At 52.8% G+C, this 21,990-nt stretch overlaps 1 protein-coding gene across 2 annotated transcripts in view; it reads left to right on the top strand.

The window, feature by feature from the left end:
* NCKIPSD (NCK interacting protein with SH3 domain) overlaps positions 1-21,990 on the top strand; it is a 44,946-nt gene that overhangs the window by 14,287 nt on the left and 8,669 nt on the right. For both annotated transcript variants that reach the window (XR_010475180.1, XM_065075707.1), the window contains exons 2-8: positions 1,883-1,995; positions 2,691-2,892; positions 7,041-7,128; positions 8,745-9,361; positions 15,969-16,139; positions 17,453-17,539; positions 18,909-19,047. Coding sequence is in view for 1 of the 2 variants with exons in the window: in XM_065075707.1 (XP_064931779.1) it covers positions 1,883-1,995; positions 2,691-2,892; positions 7,041-7,128; positions 8,745-9,361; positions 15,969-16,139; positions 17,453-17,539; positions 18,909-19,047 (1,417 nt within the window). In the remaining variant the exon portion in view is untranslated. The remainder of the gene's footprint in view (positions 1-1,882; positions 1,996-2,690; positions 2,893-7,040; positions 7,129-8,744; positions 9,362-15,968; positions 16,140-17,452; positions 17,540-18,908; positions 19,048-21,990) is intronic.

The raw sequence follows: 21,990 nt of genomic DNA, 5'->3' as shown, positions 1-21,990 counted from the left end.
GGGCAGCCTGTTCCAATGCCCCACAGCCCTTTCCGGGAAGAAAGCAGCAGCGTGCCATAAGAAAACGAGATGTATCCTCTGAAAGAACTCACCTTTCCTTCCAGCACTTGTTTAACTGCGTTCAAATGAGCTTTGCCCCATTTCCTTCCTTACATCTGGAGTGAGAGGTGTTAATGGCACCGAGGCCGTATGGGGCTGCTTGGAGCCTTCATCCCAAAGTTGGCTTCTGAGTGTTGGTTTTGTCCTTGATCTCATACTTTTAACAGATCTGGTAGATACATTTTAACACACATGGTTTTCTTCTTAAAGTTCTTCCCAGTTGCTTTCTTCCCTATCTCTGTTTCTTGGGAAAACAAACCCACAAAAAAACCTCCTGAATTTTCCTTCTTCAAAGGCGTTGCAGCAGGGGCATCTCATCCCCACCTTGTTTGCAGGTTGTGCTGGTTCGTTGTTTTTGTTTGTTTTGTTTTGTTTTTTCCCCACAGTCTGCAGTTGCTGTTAATTCACATTTGGTTTAGTAATTAATCAGGACATAAATAATACATAGCATGTTATCTGAAAACTGCATGCCAGTACTATGCAGGCAGGCGCTTTCCGCCCTGATGGGGGGGTTTGCCTTCTGCTGCTCTGCAGCCCCCAAAGGCCAATTAAGGTGCATCCTTGATGAGATTCCAGCCGCTCCTTGGCTGGATAAATGGTTGCTGTGATGCAGGGAGGGGGCAAAGGAAGCCAAGATGAAGGGGGTTTAGTGTTCAAACAGCTGTGCTGGAGTCCAAGCATCCCCTTCCTCTCCTCCTGCTCACCCAGGCCAAGGCTGCTGGCACCGAATGGATAGTGCAGGAACCGAATGGATGGTGCTGGAACCAGATGGGTGGTGGTGGAACCAAATGAAAGGTGCTGGTACCAAATGAATGGTGTAATAACCAGATGGATGGTGCTGGTACCAAATGAATGATGCACGAACCAGATGGATGGTGCTGGGACCAGCTACAGGAGACCTGCAGGTCTGCAGGATCCAGGGCAAGGCCTCAGTAGCATCTCCTTTGCCTTCAACCCTATTCCCGTAAAGGTCTTGTCTTCTGAAGGCACGTCAGCTGCTGGCAAACAAAGGCGTGGAGCATGTCCCAGGTGTGGGAACCTGCTTTACCTTCCCATGCCCCTTCGCCACGGCTCTCCCGGCCTCCCACGTAACCCCGGGGAATGGCATCTTTGGTATTTCTTGCTTCAAAGCTGGTGTTTATTTCAGCTGCAGTGAAGAGTGCTAAACCAGCTGGCAGGAGAAATAAATGTTGCTATGACAGTTTGGGTGGAGATTTGGAAAAGGCACTTTGAGTTGCAAAACAAGCATAAAAACCATCAAGGAAAAAAGCGAGCAAAAATGCAAACCGAGAGGCAACGGACCATGAAGGGCACTGGATTTCGAGTAGGTCTGTAGCTCTGTGTGTGCTCCACAGCTGGGCAGCAGGAGCAGAAATAAATGAGTTTGGGATAAGCTGGGCTTTGCAGTGTGGTCTCAACAGGGCCCTGCAGCCGGCTGCATATTCAAGGCCTGGTCCTGGAGCTCCGTCCCCGCTCTTCTAGAGCCGTCACCGGATTTCGGTGCTTGTAACAGGGACTTGCCTTTCCAGCCGCAAAGCCCGAGCGGGCAGACTCAGTTTGCAGCAGGGCTTCGAGTGTGTTCCCTCTGGAGGAAGGAAGGAGGGAAAAGTGAGATGGTGCTGAGATGGGTTCTGGCTCTGGGAGCTGGTCCTCGGCCCTTCGGCTGGTTCAGCGCCCGCTCGGTGGGCTCTGTGGTCTCCCCTGCCTTATGCTCTGGTGCAAAAGAACCGCAGCTGAAGCAGCACAGTGACGTACAGGATTTTTTGTGTGTGGTTTTTTTCAGGTGCTGGAGCAAGATGTGGTTCTACAGTCTATTGACCGTGCCATTGAGGCTGTGCACAACGCGGCCATGAAGAATGGGGGAAAGTACAACCTGGAGCAGAGAGATGTCCTCCAGTAAGTGCAGACCTGGTGCTCAGGTCTTTTGTGTTCTTGGGGGTCAAGTTGAACGTCGTTGATTTGAGTCCCTGTGCTGCAAAGCCCATTGGAGCTGGTGGCCAATGCTGCTTCTCCTGTCAACCGTGTCCAGCAAAGCGGGGCTTCCGTCTCCCCTCTCCATCCCTGTGCATGTGAAGAGGAGCAAACTCCCAGCTGTGCTGTAGGCTCAGAGGAGAAATCCCAAACTTTTCCAGATGTATTTTCTCCTCTCACCAGCCAGGAATTGTTGAGGTTGTTGGCATGTGGCACAAGGTCCTTAATTTGTTCTCGAATAATTGCTTGTGAGGAGAAGATTCTTTTTGTTCCTCTGACACCTCGCGCTCTGCGCTGGGGCACGCTGGTTTAATCTCAGCTGAACACTGATTCTAAAGTGCAGGCAATTTCTGGAGCTTGCAATGCAATATGTTGCTCTCCCCTGAGGAAGAGGCATTTTTCTCCAGCGAACTGATGAATAAATCATGGACTCTTGCAAAGCTTCTTCCTTCCTCCCCCAGAAGTGCTTCCTTAGTTGTTAATGAAACCGTAGTTGGTGTTCAGAGTAATGTAACCCATTCTGGTATATATAGCCCAAATGCAATAAATCATTTAAATACATCATGTAAACGTTGCAGCGTGGTCGCTCTGCTGTTCCTGACGCTGCCGTCCCGTTTCAGAAAGCTGATCCATCACCGCAAGGAGACCGTGTCCCGCAAGGGTCACTCCCCCGCGCCGCAGGGGACGGTGATGACACAGTCCTCCAGCGACCACCACCTGGACGTGGCGCGACAGCCCAACGGCGTGTGCCGGACCGGCTACGAGCGGCACCACAGCCTGCCCAACACCGAGTTCGAGGAGGAGGATGAAGGTCTCTACCAGGTAACAGCAGCTGAACGCTTTCTAGGTTCCTCCTTTGCTGGTGTGGCATCGCTTGTCCTGGTCAATAAAATGCCTTTGCAGCTGAAGGCACAAATCGAGCGCTTGTGCTGCTCACCTGGGGTCACCGCGGTGTAAATTGATGCCGTCTTTAAGAAATCTAGAACCAGCGCTCTGCCTTTTACGTTTGTGTTGGGTTTTGGGATCCTTGTGGTTTTATGGAGATACGCGAGATCCTCTCTAGATTGCATGACTGTCTCTTGACAACCTTCTCAAAGAGCTGCACGCTCCCCAGAGCATACTTTCAGTACCGCTTTTGATGTGAGCAGCAGAATCACCCCCCGAGTGCTCAGCGTTGCTTTGTTGCCCCCTTTTAAATCCACACAAGAAGGTCTTTGGTCCTTAAGCCTTTATCTGCTGTGCCTATTTGTACTGCTCAAAATACGAAAACAACAACACACAAAGATCCTGCTTTGTCTGAATGTTCCGTGTCATGATGAATTAGAAGTAAATTGCAGGAAATATGATTTAGAGCGGATTTCTTGTATCTCGGTGACGCACAGCACCGAGGTCACTGCGCAGCACCAGCGAGGTTGGCACGGGACGGTGCGCGGTTGCTGGGGCGAGCGATGCGGCCGATGGTGCCGCGCAGGCAGAGCCGGCTGTTAGGGCTCCAGGCTCCGTGCAAGGATGAGCACGGAGATATATATATATATATTTTCTGCTGCAGATGAACGTGTGCACTGTCGTTTTTCTTCATCTCCCTGGAATAAGCGTTTATGAGCTACTGAAGCGCTGTCACTCCTGGCAGATGAGGTGTGTTTTACACTTGAAGAATCGCGAGTCCGCAGAGACGAGCGGTCGCTCTGGCTCACGCAGAACACGGCAATCCCTCCAAACTCCGTTTTTCTCTTGGTGGTTGTTTTCTGGGCAGCCAGAGCAGCTCCATTCTCAAGCCTGTGCATTACGGGCAAAGCCAATGCAGCACCTTACGGCCCGTTTGCCGTGCTGATTCCCATCTTTATCTGGTCTGTGGTTTGGTTGCCCGCCAGATTCCTTGGCTACAAGGAACTGTTTCTGGCTGAGTGGCGCTGAGGGCGCAGTCGAAGGGCTCCCAGCGTTGCCCTGTGCTCAGGGGGCTCCTTGAGATTTTAACAGCTCAGTTGGGGGGTTTCCTGTGCACTTTGAAAACACAAAATGCAGGAAGCAGCGTTGACTTCTGCCACGGGTCTTGCAGCTGCCTAAGAGACCTCCTGAAATCTAAATGTTCTCGCCAGCTCCCGAGAAAGCACATCTTGGGATGTGCTTTTCGTTGCTTTGCATTTTCTAGCGTGCTCAGCATTTGCATCTGGCAACTTGTGCGAAAATTTGAAGTGCAAATCTCCCATCGCTGGCTTTGCTTCCCTAGGGCTGAGCTGGCGGAAGGACTCAGCGCTGGCACCTGTGCTGAGCCTCTGGTCAGCTCCGCTGTCGTTAGCAGGAGCTGGGGCAGTCACATACCAGCTGCCAAGCGAGGAGGTTGGGCTCTCGGGGTGTTTTTAATCAGCCCGCGGCATCTGCGAGCACTCCGTGGGCTGTGATGCTGGGCTGCCAGAGCTGGTGCTGTGGGCCAGCGCGTCTTGGCAGAGCTGGCTCAGAGGAGGTGGTGGGCGAGGGGTTGTTGGTTTGGTTTGTTTGAAGGTTCCCGCCCCGCTAGCACGGTTCCCAGGAGCTGGGGTTGGGGGAGGGTGCTGGTCTGTGCCTCCCCCAGCAGTGGGTGGGAGGGCTGGGGTTGAGTCAGCTCGTGTCTGCAGCGGCGCTGGGAGCGGAGCTGCGGCCAACAGCCCCTGCAAAACGGGATGCACACGTGTCAAATCTGTGGATTTGGGAAGTTCACACCCCCCTTGTAGACGCTTGGGGAAAGGAAGGGTTTTAACATGTGTAGGTGCTTCTCCCTGCACTCTTGACAAGGTTCCTCCTTCCCATGGATAGGGGGGTCTGACCTGCAATGGCTCCTACACCATCACCTTCCCCACGGCAACTGGAGGATGCTTTCCTCCATTTCCTCCCTTTCCCTTGGAGTTTTGATGCTGTACATCCCCCCCTTGGCCCCGTGGGGCAGAGGGAGGGGACACCCGTGGGTTGTCCCTCGTGGCTCCGGACCGCGCGGCAGCTCTCAGCTCGGGGGAATTCACGTGGTGCCTCACGTCTAAACGAGGCCGGCAGGGCTCTGAGCCGACATCAGCCATGCGCCCATTAATTCAAACCCTAGCCTGTGATAGCTGTGTTAAACTTGCACGGTACGTTTGGAAGGGCCAGTGAAGCCATGGGAATGCTCCCAAATGCCAACCCGAGCTGTGCCCAAACCCATCACGCTGGTGCTGAGCTCTGAGCGCTCCCGGCTGCCGAATCCCGCTGCACCGGTGACCGCGGCCGCGCCGAGCGGCTCCGTCTCGTGCCGCTATCCCCCCCGTTCCACGGAGAGGACTCTGCTCTTAGCACAGCTGAGCTCTCCGGATTTGGGACCGCGCGATGCAGAGACCCCTCCCGAGCTGTCTGGCCTCTCTCAGCTGTGCATTCGCTCTTTTTGGACTGACACAGGTCATTTTTGAAGCCGTGTGCAAGTATCACGTAGCGTTTTACCCAGAGAACAATGTGGGAGGGATTGACAAGAGCAGCAGAGCTCGGGAGCTGGGATCTCCTGCTAATCCACCAGCTAAAGGGGCTTGTAAGGGAGCGACTTGTGATGTGACACAGTAAAAGGTTGGATGTGTTGGGTGGGAGGAGAGGACTGAGAGATCCTTTTTCAAAGCCTTGGTAAGCTGTGCAAACTGCTGCGTCTTCACTCGTCTGGGGAGCACTGTAGCGTCAGCTTTTGGCATCGAGTCTTGAACGTTTGAGGTGGCTCCTGGAGGTGTCTTATTCCCAGGAATATCTTTGCTTCCATTTCAGAGGAAGTTTCTACCCTTCCTGGATCCAGGGAAGAAAAGGAAGCACTTTTTTTTCATTGTCCTTGTTCTGAGCCATTTAAAATAGACCTTTCAGAGGCGTGTTTCAGGTTTTCATTGCCGGGACTGGCAGCGCTGCTGGTGTTACAGGGCAGGTCACAGATAAACTTCTCTTCCAGGGCTAAAGAAACCTGGGAAATTGGCACCATGTGATGGTCTGGGTGTCACTATGGCAGGTAGATTCCATCTGGCTTCAACCTGGGCCACCTGAGACGTTCTGACCATCATCTCCATTCCCATCCCGCGCTGCCCGGGGCGGTTTTGCTGCAGGCAGAGATTGCAATATTCCATAAAAATAAGGATGTGTTTTGGGCAGCAGGCTCTGAACCACATGAGTCCTAAGGGTCTCCTGGCCGTGGGATGTGAGGATTTAGAGTATTGATGCAATGTGCTCCCACCCAGCCGATCAGAGGTTACCCCCGTGGTAACACCGTGCTGGTGTAAGCAGTGCTGCTGATCGTGGTGTCTGGATCCAATGGGAAAAGACAAGTAAAGGAATCTGGGTCTGTAGCTCATACACCGCTGGCTTGGCGTTGCTGGGGCAGACTTGCAGAGAGATCCCAGATGTTGAGAGTTAATGCAACTCCTTGGCAAAAGCTTTTGCCAGCGGGTCTTGCTATAGTGTAGGATTGCATAGAGGGTCTAGCCCTATTTTCTCCCTCCCTGCATGAGCAGAAATAGCTCTGAAAGCATGGAAAAGGCATTTATGTGTCTCCAGCCCTTGGCTTTGTCTTTCTGCAAGGGTATTTGTGGCTGATGTAATGGATCTCTCCAGAAGAGCGTCTAAATACGGGCTCTGTTTGCAGCCGCCGTGGAGCTGTTGAGAGTAATGTGGAGTCACGGCGAGCGTGTGGGTTCACGTTTGGAATAAAGGAGGAGTAAATGCTTGACAGGTCTACACGACGTGTGCGCCGAGTGCAGCCAAACACGGCAATTAAACAAGGGCTGCTGTGCCTGTCGCAGGGAGGGGATGAAGCAGGAGTGAGTCCTGCTTTGTTCTTCTAGGAAGCTGCCTATTAATATCTGTCCTCCTGAGAAAACTTCCCCAAATGATGAGAGAGATGTAAGGACAAATCTACACACGCACGCGAGAAAGAAGGTTTCATAACAGAGAATGTCTTTATTGTCAACCGCCTTTGATTGCTCTGAAATCTTCCCTTGCAGATCCCGCCGCAGCCCCGGCGCGCAGCGCCCGTCACCCCCCCACCTCCAGAGAAACGCAGGAACGCGCAGATCGCCGGTCCCGTCAAAAGTAAGGACGGACCGCTCTCCAGATCCTGGGCACGAAACGGACACTGGGCGATACAGCAGTCACTGCGCCTGGATGCTTTTGCTTTGTGCTTAGGAGGGCATCCTTATATATACACCCTGAATTTATATAGGGGAGGTTGAGGTTGGATCTGGGGAACAATTTCTTCCCCAAAGGGCTGTGGGGCATTGGAACAGGCTGCCCAGGGCAGTGCTGGAGTCACCATCCCTGGAGGGTTGGACAGACAGACATGAGGTTCTCAGGACATGGGGCAGTGTCGGGGGTGGGTTATGGTTGGACTCTGTGATCTTGAGGGTCTCTTCCAACCAAAATGACTCTGTGGTTCTCTGATCCAGGAGCGTCTGGGCACTTGTGGATGTCCTCCTCCTCCATTGTCCATGGCCCTTGGGGAACATCGTGCTTTCCAAGGAGCAAATTCTCTGCCTGCTTGTGTGGCAGCACACAACCTGGGCGATTTACTCCCACAGACACCGTGGCTGTCTCCCAGCCAGGCAGAGCTGTTCCCTGCCCTTCGGAGCAGGGCCACGGGCTGACGGCAGGAGCTTCAGACAGTGCTCACCCTGCTGAGCTGCTCTCAGCACTGTGACGGTCACAGCACTGAGTGGCAGATGGAGCGGTTGGAGGGTTCCCAGGGGCAGGGGGGGTTGGAGCTGCCTGCAGAGCTGCAGCAAAGGAGTCTGTGTCTGTCCCACAGCCCTTCCTCTGCTGTGGGGAAGCTGCCTGTTGGCGGGGCACATTCCTCCCCAACATCAGCTGCTCTCCTGAAGCTCTAGATGAAGGTAAACCAGTGATTGCCTAGGTCACTGTTTTCATAGTCAGGGAAGGACTTGGATACATTTCTGCTTCCTGGAAACAAAGGGATAAGCTTTACCAGAATTATATACTAGATCAAGTTAAAGGGGAGAGAAAACTCAGCATCTCTTTGCTTGTAGTGGATTTTTTTCCTTGGAAGGTGAGACAGAACCATCACTGGAGATATGCAGAACGAGAGCAGGGGGACAAATACAGCAGAGCAGATAACATGGAGGCTTGTGCAAGTGGTGGATGCTCATGGGGCTCCAGGGCTCCAGATCAAATGTTGGGGAGTCCCGCAAGGGCGAGGTGGGAGCTGGTGTCAGCCAAACGTTTCCTTCCCCGCAGGGCTGACCGTGGCGTGGTCACTGGGGTTCCTGCAAGAGGGAGCTGTAAGCTGGTGTGCGAACGCTTCGGTGTCTTGCGGTTCTCAAACATCATGATTCCGAAGTGAGGGCTTAGAACCTGAGTGCAGAAAAAGAACCCTCGTTAAGCCAGGGGGAAAAGACTTTTCTGTCCCTTAGTCCTGTCCCCCCCTCCCTTCCCCAGTAAGACACTGAGCCCTTTGAAGGGTATTCATCTCAATAGAGCAGTTTTCTCTTTTCTAAAGAGGTGATTGTGTGGGAATGCTCCAGAGAGAACTGGTGTAATTTTGCTTTGAGATAAGTAAGGCAGGAAGAGGAGTTAAACTGCTCTGGTCGCATGCACAATGAGCCTTTTAATGGACTGTGCTGTAGCAATTTGTTTTTTTTCTCTTTTTTCCCTTTGATGCTGTTGCTAAGGCATTTTTAATTGTTCCCTTTCAGACGCTGTTGAAATCATCCCTGGGTCAGCTTCTAGTGCCTCCTCCATAAGCACCACGTCCCTGGACACCTTGTACACCGCGTCTTCTGCGTCAGAGACCGCTGTCCCCACGGCCACCTCCAGCCCCGCCAACACGCCGCCCCCCGTCCCCAGCCGCAGCGTCCACACCACCATCACGCGCAATTTGGACGCCGGTTCCCGCTACGGGACTTCCCCGAAGGACGGGGCCAGCAAATCTCCCCAGAGCAAGAGGGCTGCCCCGGCACCCCCGGCTGAAGGGGGGACCCAGAGGTCCCACACTGTGGATGGGGAGAAGGCTTCTCAGGTGAAGAAAGCTGCCCCGGCCGCCGCTGCGAGCCTGGACGCCTTCAGCTCGCTCTGCCTGGAGGAGAAGAAGGCGGCCACGGTGGAGCCGGTGCCACCAGAACCCAGTGGTTTGGTGGCATCCGTGCCCAAGACAATAGGTGCCGAACTGATCGAGCTGGTGCGCAGGAACACCCACCTCAGCTACGAGCTGTCCCGCGTGGCCATCGGCGTGGTCATTGGCCACATCCAGAGCTCTGTCCCAGCAACCAGCGGCATCATGGAGCAGATTCTCATCTCGGTGGTGGAGAGTAAGGTAATGCCTGCGGGGCTGGGCTGGGGGGCTGCTGCAAACCACCTCCCGGCATCGGGCAGATGGTCTTACGAGCTCCACGAGCTCTCCTAACATTTGGGATGAGAGGTGAGATAGAATCACGCAATCATTTTGGTTGGAAAAGCTCCTCAAGATCACTGAGTCCAATCATAACCCACCCCTGGCACTGCCCCATGTCCTGAGAACCTCATCTCCGTCTGTTCAACCCTCCAGGGATGGTGACTCCAGCACTGCCCTGGGCAGCCTGTTCCAATGCCCCACAGCCCTTTCCAGGAAGAATTTTTTCGTAATAACCAAGATCTTAAACAGAAGGAGAGATGCTTGATGGGCTAGATGTCTAACCAAGGGAACTAGGGCTTTAAACCAGCTCTGAGCACGGTTAGCAGGGAAGTGGCAAACAGAGGAGTTTATTCCCCAAATGAGCTGCAGATGACGGGCAGAACCTTGAGTTTGGAGCTGAGGGTGGGGGTGGAACCAGCGGAGAGGGCCCCTGGTGCTGGGGGCGCTGGGGGCTGTGTGGAGGGGTGAGTGTTGTGGGTGACGCTGCGGTGTGGGTGGAGGTGATGGGCTGGATGGCAGCGATCTGAACCACAGGAGCACAGCGGGCCGGAGGTGACAAGCTTCCAGGTCCCGGGGACAGCACTGGGGACAGCGCAGGGAAGGGATGTGGCAGGACTTGGAACGTCCTGCGGAAGCTCTGACAGGAGGTGTTGAAAGCTCGTGGAGAACCGTTGCGGCAGCATAGAATCAGAGAAATAAATGAACGGTGGCTTTTTAAAGAGGTGTTTTTAGTTATGAATGTGACAAACAGAGGCTGAGGAAAATGAAGCTTTTGCAATAAGTGCTTCTTTATAGAAACCTTTTATAAACCAATGCATTGTATAAAGTTGTTTTCCTCTATGGTGCTGCACATCCTCTGTAGATTCAGCGTGCCTACACATGCTGTAAATCCCCAGGGGTTCTTGTCTCTTTTGACAATGGAGCATCCAAAACTTTTCATATGTCTGGCCTGGTCTTTCGTCAAAGCGATGAAAGTTTTCCATCGATGTGAACCTCTGTTCCATAACACAGACCTCAGCCCTGCTTTTTGAAAAAGAAGCACAGAGGAGTAGTTTTTCAGCCCCTGGAAGAAGAGCATTATCTTGAGCTTGTTCAAATAAACCTTACGCCAAAACAATTGTCTGTTCCTCCTTGCTCTGCTGCAGACACGCGAGGAGGGAAATAAAAGGCTGATTCTTGTAGCAAAGCGAAATGCACCTGGGCAGCTTCAGTCGGAGGGATAATAAATGGCAGCTCCCACTCGCTGAATACAGCCCCGAGGAGAAGGTTGCATATAAGCATCTCTTGGAGTTCCATCGCTAATGGCAGGATGATAATGAACTGTTCAGAGGCACTGGGATACGGAAAACTAATGGCATTCAAATTTTAGATCAAATCGTAATCTGGGTAACTGTCTGCGCTGAGCAGAGGGTCCTAGAAGCAATCATCACGTCTCAGTTTGTGGCCATAGCCCAATGGTTAATTGCTTCCCACTTCAGTAACAAAACCGTGTTGATGGGCGATCGAGATTCAGCACAAAAATTTTGCTGTTGAAGCAAATGTTCTGGCTCCAACTCACATGCTAAGAAGTTCCGTTTTCTGTCACTTGGACCTTGAATGAGCGTTGTATATTATTTTTATCTTTAATACCTGTTCTCGAGATACAATAAGCTGAATTCCACAGAAGTGAGCGCCAGGTTTCTGCAGAGGGGATTTGCAAACCCCAATTTCATGGCCACCGCTGCAGTGGAAAAGATGGGAAGAAATTCCCATGCTGGTGCGGGGGTGAGTATAGATCTACCCGTAATTGATGTGATTTCTGTCATTTAAGACATCCACAGGACTTAAAGGTGGCCGGTACAGTCTGGGGACCCTGCGGAAGGTGCCGTGACACCGGTACCAACCCTGAGCGGTGTTCAGGACAGGCCGGGTGGGCTCGCACAGTGCTCGGGTGTAAACGCTGCATTGCAGTGGTTGTTTGTCACGAGTGTCCCACGCAGAAGATGTGGCTGTGCGGACACATCGGTGCCCGGTCCCAGGCCAGGTTGTTCACCTGGTGCAGAAGAACCAGCTCTAACAATCGAAAGGACAGTCGCATGTCGCCATGGGGCGGCTGCACTGCCTTGGTTTAACGGGACAAATTATCACAGCTGACTTCGTGTTGATCATTATTCCAAATTGTTCTGCGATCTCAGGGGCTTCTGTGTGGCATTGTTGCTGAGTCGTCAGTTCTAGGTCAAGGGCTGCTTTTTCGTTAATTTGTAGCTTCTGAAATCCCTTTACGCCCCAGTCTGTGCAAATACACAGCCAGTCCTTCTGTTGTATATTTTTCAAGGCTTTTCTTCCACCCTCTGGAACAGCGTGAGAGATCAGCTTTGATTTGAAGTTTTGGTTTGCCCGTGGCAGATAGTGTACCTGCTTCAACCTTCTGTATCACATTGCTTACTTACTTATATCCTTTCTATTTCCATTCCAGTCCTAATTTGAAGTCAGATCACTGGTTCACTAAATCAATTCCAGAATCCATTACTTCGCTCCTATCCCCAGTGCCTTCTGAGGGTTGAAATGCGGTGGCACTTCCCTCTTATTTACCTTCTTCTTCACCGGGGAGTCTGCCCAGGAACGTGTTTTTGGCAGAACAGAAGCCTCTTCTGCTGGGACACCTCGTGCTCCTGCTTTTCTAGAGGTGACATAGGGCTGCGTTGGGGGAACAGCAAAGACCAGGAGGCTGCTGAGGTGCTCACACCCTAGGAAAAACGCTTCAGAGGTACCAAACTGCTTGGAGAAGCCTCATCTGCGGGAGCAAACGTGCTGAGTTGTCTTCCTCAGGTCAGGATTTGACCTGGCCATGGAAGTGTCCCCTCTTGTCCGTGAACCAGTTCCTGACGAGTGACGTGGTGACTGGGCAGGATGTGCAAAGGGCCTGTTGTGACAGGACAAGGGGTGATGGTTTTAAACTAAAGGAGGGAGATTCAGGCTGGACATGAGGAAGGAATTGTTGCTCTGAGGGTGGTGAGAGCCTGTCCCAGGTTGGCCAGAGAGGTGGTGGATGAACCATCCCTGGAGACATCCCAGGCCAGGCTGGACGGGGCTCTGAGCAACCTGAGCTGGTGAAGATGTCCCTGCTCATGGCAGGGGGGCACTGGGGGGGCTGGGAAGGTCCCTTCAACCCAAACCATCTTGTGATTCTATGATTCTAAACCTATCAAAGGCATCGCTGCTGTGACCGTCTGAACCAGAGCTGGCTTTTGTGGGAGCTCATTTGAAATTTGGACCTGACTAAAGATAATGTCAATGCCGCCTGATTTTTTTCCAAGCATCCAGAGAATCGCTGGGATTAGTGTGTATCGGTGATGTGTGATTGCCTTCAGCTCTGCTGAGTGATCTCCTGTCTGAGGGGGGTGCAGTACTGTAGATGTCTTGCCTTGGGAGGCTGATTTGAGAATGTATTAAGCGGAGTGTGAGGTGAGCAAAATTGCCTAATGCACAAGGCAGCTACACCTTGGGAGGGAGCACTTAGAAATCACTTATCTGCTTTTTATTAAATTAGCATTGCTATATTGCACTTGTGACTCAGACTCATCTCTGAATGCCTTAAATTTAAGCTGGAAAACCGCTGACAAAGGTCTGAACTCAGTTCAAGCTCAGAGATGGGCCCAGGCTGGTGGGGTCGAGCGGTTCCTGGATGTGTTGGAGATGGAGGGTCAAGTTTGGAAGTTGGTGCAGGAGGTGACGTTTTTCTGGAGGGGTTTGTGTCACCGTGCTGGGCTGTGACCGGTGCCTGGTGGCTGCCTGTTGTCCCCAAGGGGCCGTGACAAACCCGGTGGCTGATGTGGCCGAGCTCCCTCCGCTTCCCCGAGCCCCCGGGCTGCCTCTGGTGTGCAGCTCCCATTGGTTTGTCGATTCAGCTTTGCTTAAAGGAGAATTGCTTTGGCGAGGCCAGCGCTGCTATGGGGCTCGGCTTCTCCCGCGGGAGCTTTGTCCCTCTGCTCGCCGGGGACAAAGCGGGGTCACCGGGGCGAGCGCTTTTAATGCTGCCTCCTTAGGCTGGACTGTCAGCCTGCCTAGGCAGGGCTCCTCCTCTGTGAAATGCTGTAACAAAAGTGAATGGGGAGGGTGGGAGGAATGCTTAGTGCTTAGGCAAGGCCTTTCATTAGTGATAATTGCTGGGGGAGCCTTTATGAAGGGGACATTGCCGACCTGCCCCACCGTGGGGCTGTGTCCCCGGGTGCCCAGACCTGCTGCTGCCCAGAGAGGGGAGTTAGGCCTGTCCTGGGGAGCTGGGCTGGCCCAAGTCAGGAGTCTCTCTTGCTCCCTGTTCCATCTGTTTTAGCGGCTGCCGAGGAGCCCAAGTGCAGTGTCAGTGCTGGGTTTTTGTAGTGGGAATGGTTTGCTGGCAGAGAAAGGGTGAATTCCCAGAGCAGTTCCCCTGAAATGTGTCTGAAAACCTGCTGTATGGTTTGCCCCAGGCACATCTGGGCTCATCTGGAGGGAAACTGCCGGTAGATGTGTGTGTGTCCACAGCACTGGTGATCCAGAGACTCACAGAATCGTTTTGGTTGGAAGAGACCCTTAAAATCATCAAGTCCAACCATAATCTAACTCTGGCACTAACCCATGTCCCTGAGAACCTCATCTGTACATCTTTCAAATGTATCCAGCGCGGGGGCTGGTGGGGAGGAAGGTGAGGAAGAGCTTGGGATGATGATGGCACCTGGGCAGGTGTGGTGACCTCAGAGCAGTGTGGGTGCGACGAGGTTCCCAAAAATGCGTTCAGGCATCTCAGGAGGAACAAAATTCCTGCAGCAGTTTGTTCTGCGGGGCTGGGGGGAGGAAACTACTTGAAGCAGCAAGATAACGCGAAGTGGTGGTGTTAGAAATACCAAAACCTCCTCCTGTGCACAAGCTCTCCAGTGGATTCCTGGAAAGGACCTTATGATGAGGCTGCAGGATGGAGCAGCTGCCAGGATGTTTAATAAGCAGAGCCCTGACCTGGTATGGGAGGGCTGAGGATGGTGCTGAGACTGTGTCGTTACAGCGGTGGGATTGACGAGCTCGTTAATGGGTTGATCTCATCCGAGTCCATTAGGCGCTTGATGCTCGGCGGAGCCGTAAGGGCTGCAGATGAAGGATTGGGGGAAGCAGATTAGCGATAAGAGGCTGGATAGAGTGGTCATTAAAACGAGTACTCGTTACAATGCTCGTCCAGAAAGACGTCCCAGCCGTGGGCTGAGGCAGGACCAGCCCTGCACTGCTTGGTGTGAGTAAGATACGTACGTGGAGCACACAGCTGGGACACACAGGTGACACTGCGGTGTGGTAGGTCTTCCTAAAAAAAGGATGGGATGGCAAGACCAAGCGAGCCTCTTAATTAATGAATTTGCTCCTGTAACAAATCACTGTTCAGTGGGATTTCTCTTGGGTTTGTGCTTGGCTCCTGAAAGCCGCCGTCCTCTCTCGCAGCCGGTTACCTGGGTTTCTGTGGGGCCATCCACAGCTCCCCAAAGTACTCAGAGCTCACAGAGGCTTGTGCCGACCCGGCAACGCGCCTGCCTTCCTACCTGCCTGCCTAAAATTATGTCGTGAGCAGCAACAACAAGAATCCTTTTTTATTATAGAATTGAAGCACTGAATTGAAGTCCTAATTAGTTCACCCCCCAAAAACCTTGAAGAAAAATACTAACTTGTAAGAGTTTTGGCGTGTCCTCTGAAGGGCTCTGAGCACCTGCCCGATGCCCATGGTTCATTTGTTTCGTGGGGGGGTAACAGGGTATTATAAATACCTGTGGGTGTGAGGCTGGGTTGCCCTGTGCTCTTGGTGACCTGTTTTTGTGAAAGATGCAGCGTTGTTTGGCCACCCCCTGGGAATGGAAAATAAGGTTTAACTGGTACTGAGCGTCACACTGTGGCCAAGCGGTTTGGGTTTTCCTTTAGGTGTTAGGAAACGTGCCGGGGGCCGTGGTCACCTGGGTTGGCTTCTTGCCTGAAGTTCCCCTCTTACAGGAATGATAATTCCCCTTCTGGCAGCGTTTGCCTTCCGCTGGTTTGTGGTAAAGTGGGAAGTTTGTGACCTGCCCGTGTGCTGGGAGGTCACAATTCTGTGATCTTGAGGCGACTCGGGCACAATTCCCACAGCTTTGGGAGTGCTGGCTTGTCTGGATCAGCCTTACGTTACTGAATGCAATAAGGAAAAAGGTGTAGGTTTGTTTGAGCTGAGGTTTCTCGGGTTCTCTAACAGCCTCAGAAGACAGATAACCATCCGGCAGGATGGCAGCAGCTTGGATTTAAAGACTTTCTGACCACGCACCAGTTCTGGTAACTTATTTTGGTTCATTTACTGCATTAGCTGTGCAAGGAAAGGAGGCCAGTAGAGGACCCAAAAGTATAGAGCTGAAATAACGCGTGTGCCTTAAACTTGCTGTCTTTTCGCTGCCAGCTCTTGACTGAATGAGGTCAGCTGCCAGTCCCGAGACACAGATTAGAGGAAACAGGCACCCACACAACCCCCAGCTGTCAGGACCCACTAACCCGCGGTTTCGCTGTCGTGCAGAACCTGAGTGCGGGGCTGCCCTCGGGCCAGATCTGCCACGACGAGCAGCGGCTGGAGGTGATCTTCGCCGACCTGGCCCGGCACAAGGACGACGCTCAGCAGCGCAGCTGGGCGCTCTACGAGGACGAGAACGTCATCTGCTGCTACCTGGAGGAGCTGCTCCGCATCCTGGTGAGCGCCGCACGGGCAGGGCAGGCGGCGCTGGTGGAGCTCCCTCCTTCTGGCTCCTTCGCCCCTGTGCTGCCGTCGGATCTGCTGTTTCAGAGGACAGGGGTTTCTTGTGCGTCCTTTATTGTCAACGTGAAGCCCTGGCCTGTTGTGCGGGGTCTGCGGCGCTCTTGAGCTGCCTTCCTCTCCGCCTCACAGAGGTTCTGCAAGGGGTTCTAGAGCGGTTCTGCAAGGGGTTCTAGAGCTGTTTCTGCAAGGGGTTCTAGAGCTGTTCTACAAAGAGCTCTAGAGCAGTTCTGCATGTGTTCTAGAGCTGTTCTGCAAAGAGCTCTAGAGCAGTTCTGCATGGGTTCTAGAGCTGTTCTGCAAAGAGCTATAGAGTGGTTCTGCATGAGTTCTAGAGCTGTTCTGCAAAGGCTTCTAGAGCTGTCCTGCAGAGAGCTCTAGAGCTGTTCTGCAAAGAGTTCTAGAGTGTTCTTCCCGGTATCTGTAGTATTTGCAGAATATAAACCCTTCACCTCCAGGAAAACCCAGCCTCCCACAGAAAACCTACAAGTCTGCACTCCCCGGCTCATTTAAAACGTCTTCCATTTATAACATCCTCCGTGGCTGGGAAGTGCCCGCGGGGTGAGGCAAATTAAATGCAAACAAAATTCTTTGGCTACCTTGAAAGTGAGCTTTCAAGGTATTTTTTGTGGGGAAATACGAAGCATCTCGACACATCTGTGCGTACGCGAGAGGCACATCTGCACGGTGAGCAGCCGTGGGACATGATGTCCCCACGCTGCCACCAGCACGTACAAGCCCTGTGTATGGGGAGTGTGACGATGTGGGAGCTGCTCCTCAGTGCAGTGACATGGTCTGTCTTGTGGGTTCCTGCGTGGGGTTTGCTCTGGCCCCTATTTTGTATTCCTCTCCAGTTCTGACATAAGCAGAACTGATATTTTGTTTTGCGTAATAAATCCCAGTGTCTTTATCACTCATCATATGGCCTGTGCTGTATGAGGGGGATTTTGTGCAACCGTTTCCTCCTAATTTAGGGGTGGGAGGAGATGTACAATTCTTCTCGGGACAGGAACGGTGCTGGAGCTGCCGTGTGCAGCTGCATGTTGTGCTCATCGAGGTGCTGCTCAGGTCATGGGGTTGGTAGATATTTTCAGCCCAAAACACGCTGCACAGTAGAGAAGTTTCTCAAGAATTCCCTTTGATGCCGAATCTATGGGGCGGTGGTTCTCGAGCTGTCTCTGGGCTTGCTTTGGTGGGCACGTTGTTGCTCTGACATGTCGCTGGGCTGACCTGTTCATTCCTGCTTCCAGACAGACGCAGACCCAGAAGTTTGCAAGAAAATGTGCAAGAAGAATGAGTTTGAATCCGTCCTGTCCCTCGTGGCGTATTATCAGATGGTAAGGTGGCAGAACGCATCCTATCTCTCTCTTTTTGAGATCTCCCTGAAGATGTAAAGGAGCAGGGTTGCTATGAGGAATATATCTAAGGTGTTCCCCCCGGATGGCGCAGGTCTGTGAAGGAGATGGAGCTGCAGCACATCCCTTTGCGTGCTGGTGAATGTCAGTGCTATGGGTTTGAGTCGTATGGGAGAGCAGAGGATGCTCGAGACGCGGAAGCGGTCGCTGGCGCTGCTTTTATTAGCTGCGCTGAGGGACAGAACCGGCGTCGCTAATATCTAGAGGAAGGATTTCCGAGGATGCCTTGGGAAAGCTGACAGGCTGCGGCTGCTGTGCATCAGTAAATAGCTTCGCTCAGGAAAGTAGGTTGTGAGCAGAAGCCTTGGGAGCAAGGAAGGAAATCAGTATTCAGCGGAAGGAATGGAGGTGTTGCCTTCAACGCCTCTGCGGTGTTGCTTTTCCCCTCTCCTTCCTGCAACGTGCTGTTGTAGGACTCTGGGGGGGTTAGAAACTTGTCCCCATCTTGTCCCTAAGTCCCCAGCTACAGCACATTGGGCCTTGTGGCATTTAGCTTTCAGCTGGCACTCATGTGTCTGAACCCGGAGCTCAGCATCAGGGGCCATAGTGTGTCCAAGAGCACTGGGAAGGCAGACTGGGCATACTGGAGCCTGCTGGTTTTCACTGCCTGCTCTTTGACTGGGATTTTGAGGAAGCCTGAACAGGTGGAGAGCAGATGGGTCTCCTGTTGTGCCAGGGCTTGGCTCACTTGTGTTTTCTGAACCCCGGAGTTGTTGGCTGAGGCTGGAGTACGGAGCCTACCCCAGCACCAGAGCTCTTGTGTGGGGGCTGCAGGTTCAGCGTCATCTTTGCTGGAATTCCCTGCACATCCCAAAACTTGTCTGGTTATACTCTCTGCTCCCAGCACGAACCCGACAGCTCCACAGTGGAGGAGCTGCTCCCCTCCTGTTCATTAACCATCACGCACCGAGGATTTGCAGATACTGTGTAGTCAGGAAACCTCCTTCAAAGCAGCGTCTGCAAACCCTCGGTGTGCTGAGGGACTCCTCGCTAAACCTCAGTTTGCTGGGGATGGGTGTATGTTGTTGGTTTGTATCACGTTCAGGGCATGAACTGGGGCATTTCAGATCTGAGCTCTGGTTGTACCAACAACCTGTAGCCAGCCCAGTTGTGAACGTTATAAGAAAATGACTCCTGTGCTGTAGCTACAAGCAAGTAGATCTTCTGGGTTCAGCATCAGCCTGGGAAAGTCTGTGGCTGCCCAACAGTGGGAATTTCTAGCCATTTATGTTTCTGCCTTAGAGTGACCCTCATGTGGGACACTGTTTCATGCAGTGACTTGTTTTTGCAGGAGCACAGGGTGCCGTTACGGCTGCTGCTGCTGAAGTGCTTCGGAGCCATGTGCAGCTTGGACGCTGCCGTCATCTCGACGCTCGTGAACTCGGTGCTGCCGATGGAGCTGGCGCGGGACATGCAGACGCACACACAGGGTGAGCAGAGCGGCGGGCACGGGCTGGAACACGGGAGGTTCCATCCGAACGTGAGGAGAAACGTCTTTCCTGGGAGGTGCCAGAGCCTGGCCTGGGCTGCCCAGAGCGGGTGAGGAGTCTCCTTCTCTGAGACATTCAAACCCCCTGGGATCCTGTGCGATCTGCTCTGGTGACCCTGCGTTAGCAGGGGTTGGGCTGGATGATCTCCAGAGGTCCCCTCAACCCTAAACGTTCTGGGATTCTGTAAGCAGGTGAAAAGTGGCTCCGCTGTGTCCTGAACTGCCAGCCCGCAGCTCTGCAGCATCTCTTCTTTCCCGGGCATCATTTCACGGTGAGGGGCTTTTCCCTCCTTGCTGTAACACATGGGCAGGACAGGCGCAGGGTGAAAAGCTGCTTTTCCTTTGCTGACAGACCACTTTTGGTCACAGAAGCCTATAAATCGGTGTCCTGATCCCCTCCGCTTACAGCAGGCGCTTGCACAGATGTCCTCTGCGGGGCATCCAGTCCTCCTGGTGACCACCCTTGACCCAGACGTGTCCGTCCTTCAGAGGTGGTTTCACTAGCGGTTCTCTCCTGCCATTCTGGTGCTTACTGCTGCACATCCTGCCAGCTCATGGCAGGCGGTACCTTGTGTGACAACACGACCTTGAATCCTAGAACAACTTGGCGCTTATTTTGGTACTAAAAACCGGGGAATAGCAGCTGATCCGTGACATACTGCAGAATAACTAATCCCTCCCGCGGATGGCGGGGACCGGAGCGATCGGTGCCAGCGCTCAGCAACTGGGGAGTGTCGAACTGGCTGCGGCAGCTTTGTGGGATCCCCCCCAGCCTGTTCCTGAAGAGCAGGCGATGCAGAAGCTCCATGCGGGGCTGCTGGGCCCCTTTGATGAGAAGGCGCTTTACCCTGGGGCTGCTGCAGGCCCGTTGGCCGCTGGCCAGTTCTGCTGCCAGATGCTTGGGTCTTATTGCTCCTGGACAGCCGCTTCCCTCTGCTGCCGCTGGCCTGCGCATCCATCAGTGTTAGAAGAGCTTATAATAAGCCACAGCGAGGCAGAATTAGCCAGAACAATTCCAAAGAAAACAGAGGGGGATAATCCAGCCTATAATTGTGACTTTCTCCCCGGTCACAGCTCAGTGTTCAGCTGTCGGGCTCCTTTCACTTCAGCGCAGACAGTCGTGTCTGCTCCCAGCGCCTGCGTTTTGCGCTGCTGCGTTTAGAGGTGAGAAGCAAGGTCTTTGAAAGCCTCTGAGAAATACATTTCACACATAATAGCAGCTTTCTTACCGGCACCTCAGCAGGCTTCGGAAATGCAGGATGCTGAGCAAACAGCCGTGTCTCCTCTGCCCTTCACGGCCACTCCAGCGGTGCTCATCAGTTCCTTGTCAGCAGAGTCCCCCTGCTCCAGGACAGTTGTATTCATGCTGTTTACTTTCTTGCAGCCAGTGGTGCTGCTCTGGAAGGAAAAATATAAATAAAAAGCTGTGCTTTGGCTGGCAGGGACTCTGTTCTTCAGCATGGTGAGTCTTGGATGAGTCTCGCTGCAGCTGGGACACTCCAAAAACTTGTAGCATCTGTGCTGATTTCACTGGGTTAATCTGCCCCAAGTTCAGCTTTCTGGCTGGTGTTCAGCACCCTTTGATTCCGCATCCTCACGCAAATACAACAAGATTTGCCACCTCGTAGTGGAGTCTGCTGTCGACAGAGCCGAACGGACATCAGCGCATGGGAGGTGGGCCAAGGACACGCAAAACCACCCTCCCCCTTCCCAGCTCTAATTAAGCTCTTCCTCCATATTTGCTACAACCACATATTTATTGCTGGCTTCTGGTTCTCAGATCATTATTTCATTGCCTTTGATGTGATGAGAGAAGATGTTTTGCTCATGAAAGCCTTGCTGGGAGCAGCATGTCCCTGTGTCTGCCTCTGCAGCCTCCGGTACCCAACTCCTGAACCCGGGGAGGAGAACATGGAAAATCGTGTGGAGAACAGTTTGTCAGATTCTCTTTCTGCTGCGGTGAGCTTTGGCATCGCTGGCACCTTGTAGCCAAGAGCTTCTTATATAAGTCTGAACAATATTTAAGTCATTGAATATCCTCCATCTCCATTTACCAAGAGTAAACAGCAGTCTCAGCTTCCCTTTGCTGCCGCGCGGTCCAGAGCGCTCTCCTGCAAACTCTTTGTGCTGTAGTAGCTCTGGTTAAGCCCCAAACGAGCTATTTTTACTCAAAGCATTTGGTATTTGAGAACTCGGGCATGTTGTGCAGCGCTGACAAAGTCTGCATGTCCTTTGTTTAGCATTTTTCCCCCGTGCTTACAGTAAACCCGAGAGCCGCCGAGTGTTGCGAGTCCTTTGGCCCAGCCCGGGAGCGAGTGGTGACAGCAAAAGCATCAGCCTGTGCGCTCAAAACCAAAGTGCAGGGTGCAGGTGCTCGGAGGTGGATGGGTTTGTGCATCGAGAAGGAAAACATTTGGAGGGGGCACTGGAACCAGCAGGTGTTGTGTGGGAAGCAGCACTGTTGGGAGGAGCATCATATATTGAAGGGACTTTTTTTCCCCTCTAATGAAAAGTAGTTTGGGTCATTTTATTTATAAATACACCCTGAGTTTCCTTGTAACAAGTGCCCCTAGGCTCTTCTGGCAGATACAGCTGAACTTTATTTAGCCGGTATGTGTGGTAACCTGATTTATAAAAATAATCCTCCTTTTCCTATAGTCTTCAGACTTGCTGAACTGGATAGGGGGGACAGGGGGGATATGTAGGATATATGGGATATGGAGGATATGAGGGATGCTGACACGTGCAAATGCGGAACAGCAAAACACCACGGCTCAGCCCAGCTCTCGCTGGCTCTGGTAATGATACCTCATTAACCTGAGAGCAGCTCATGGCAAACACGTGGTAAATGTTTATTTTCCATAGGAAACCAAAGTCCCAGGTC

Source organism: Columba livia, chromosome 10, assembly GCF_036013475.1.
Source record: "Columba livia isolate bColLiv1 breed racing homer chromosome 10, bColLiv1.pat.W.v2, whole genome shotgun sequence".
Lineage (NCBI taxonomy): Eukaryota > Metazoa > Chordata > Aves > Columbiformes > Columbidae > Columba > Columba livia.
Note: the sequence above shows the minus strand (reverse complement) of the source record. Positions and strands in the feature narration are given on the sequence as shown.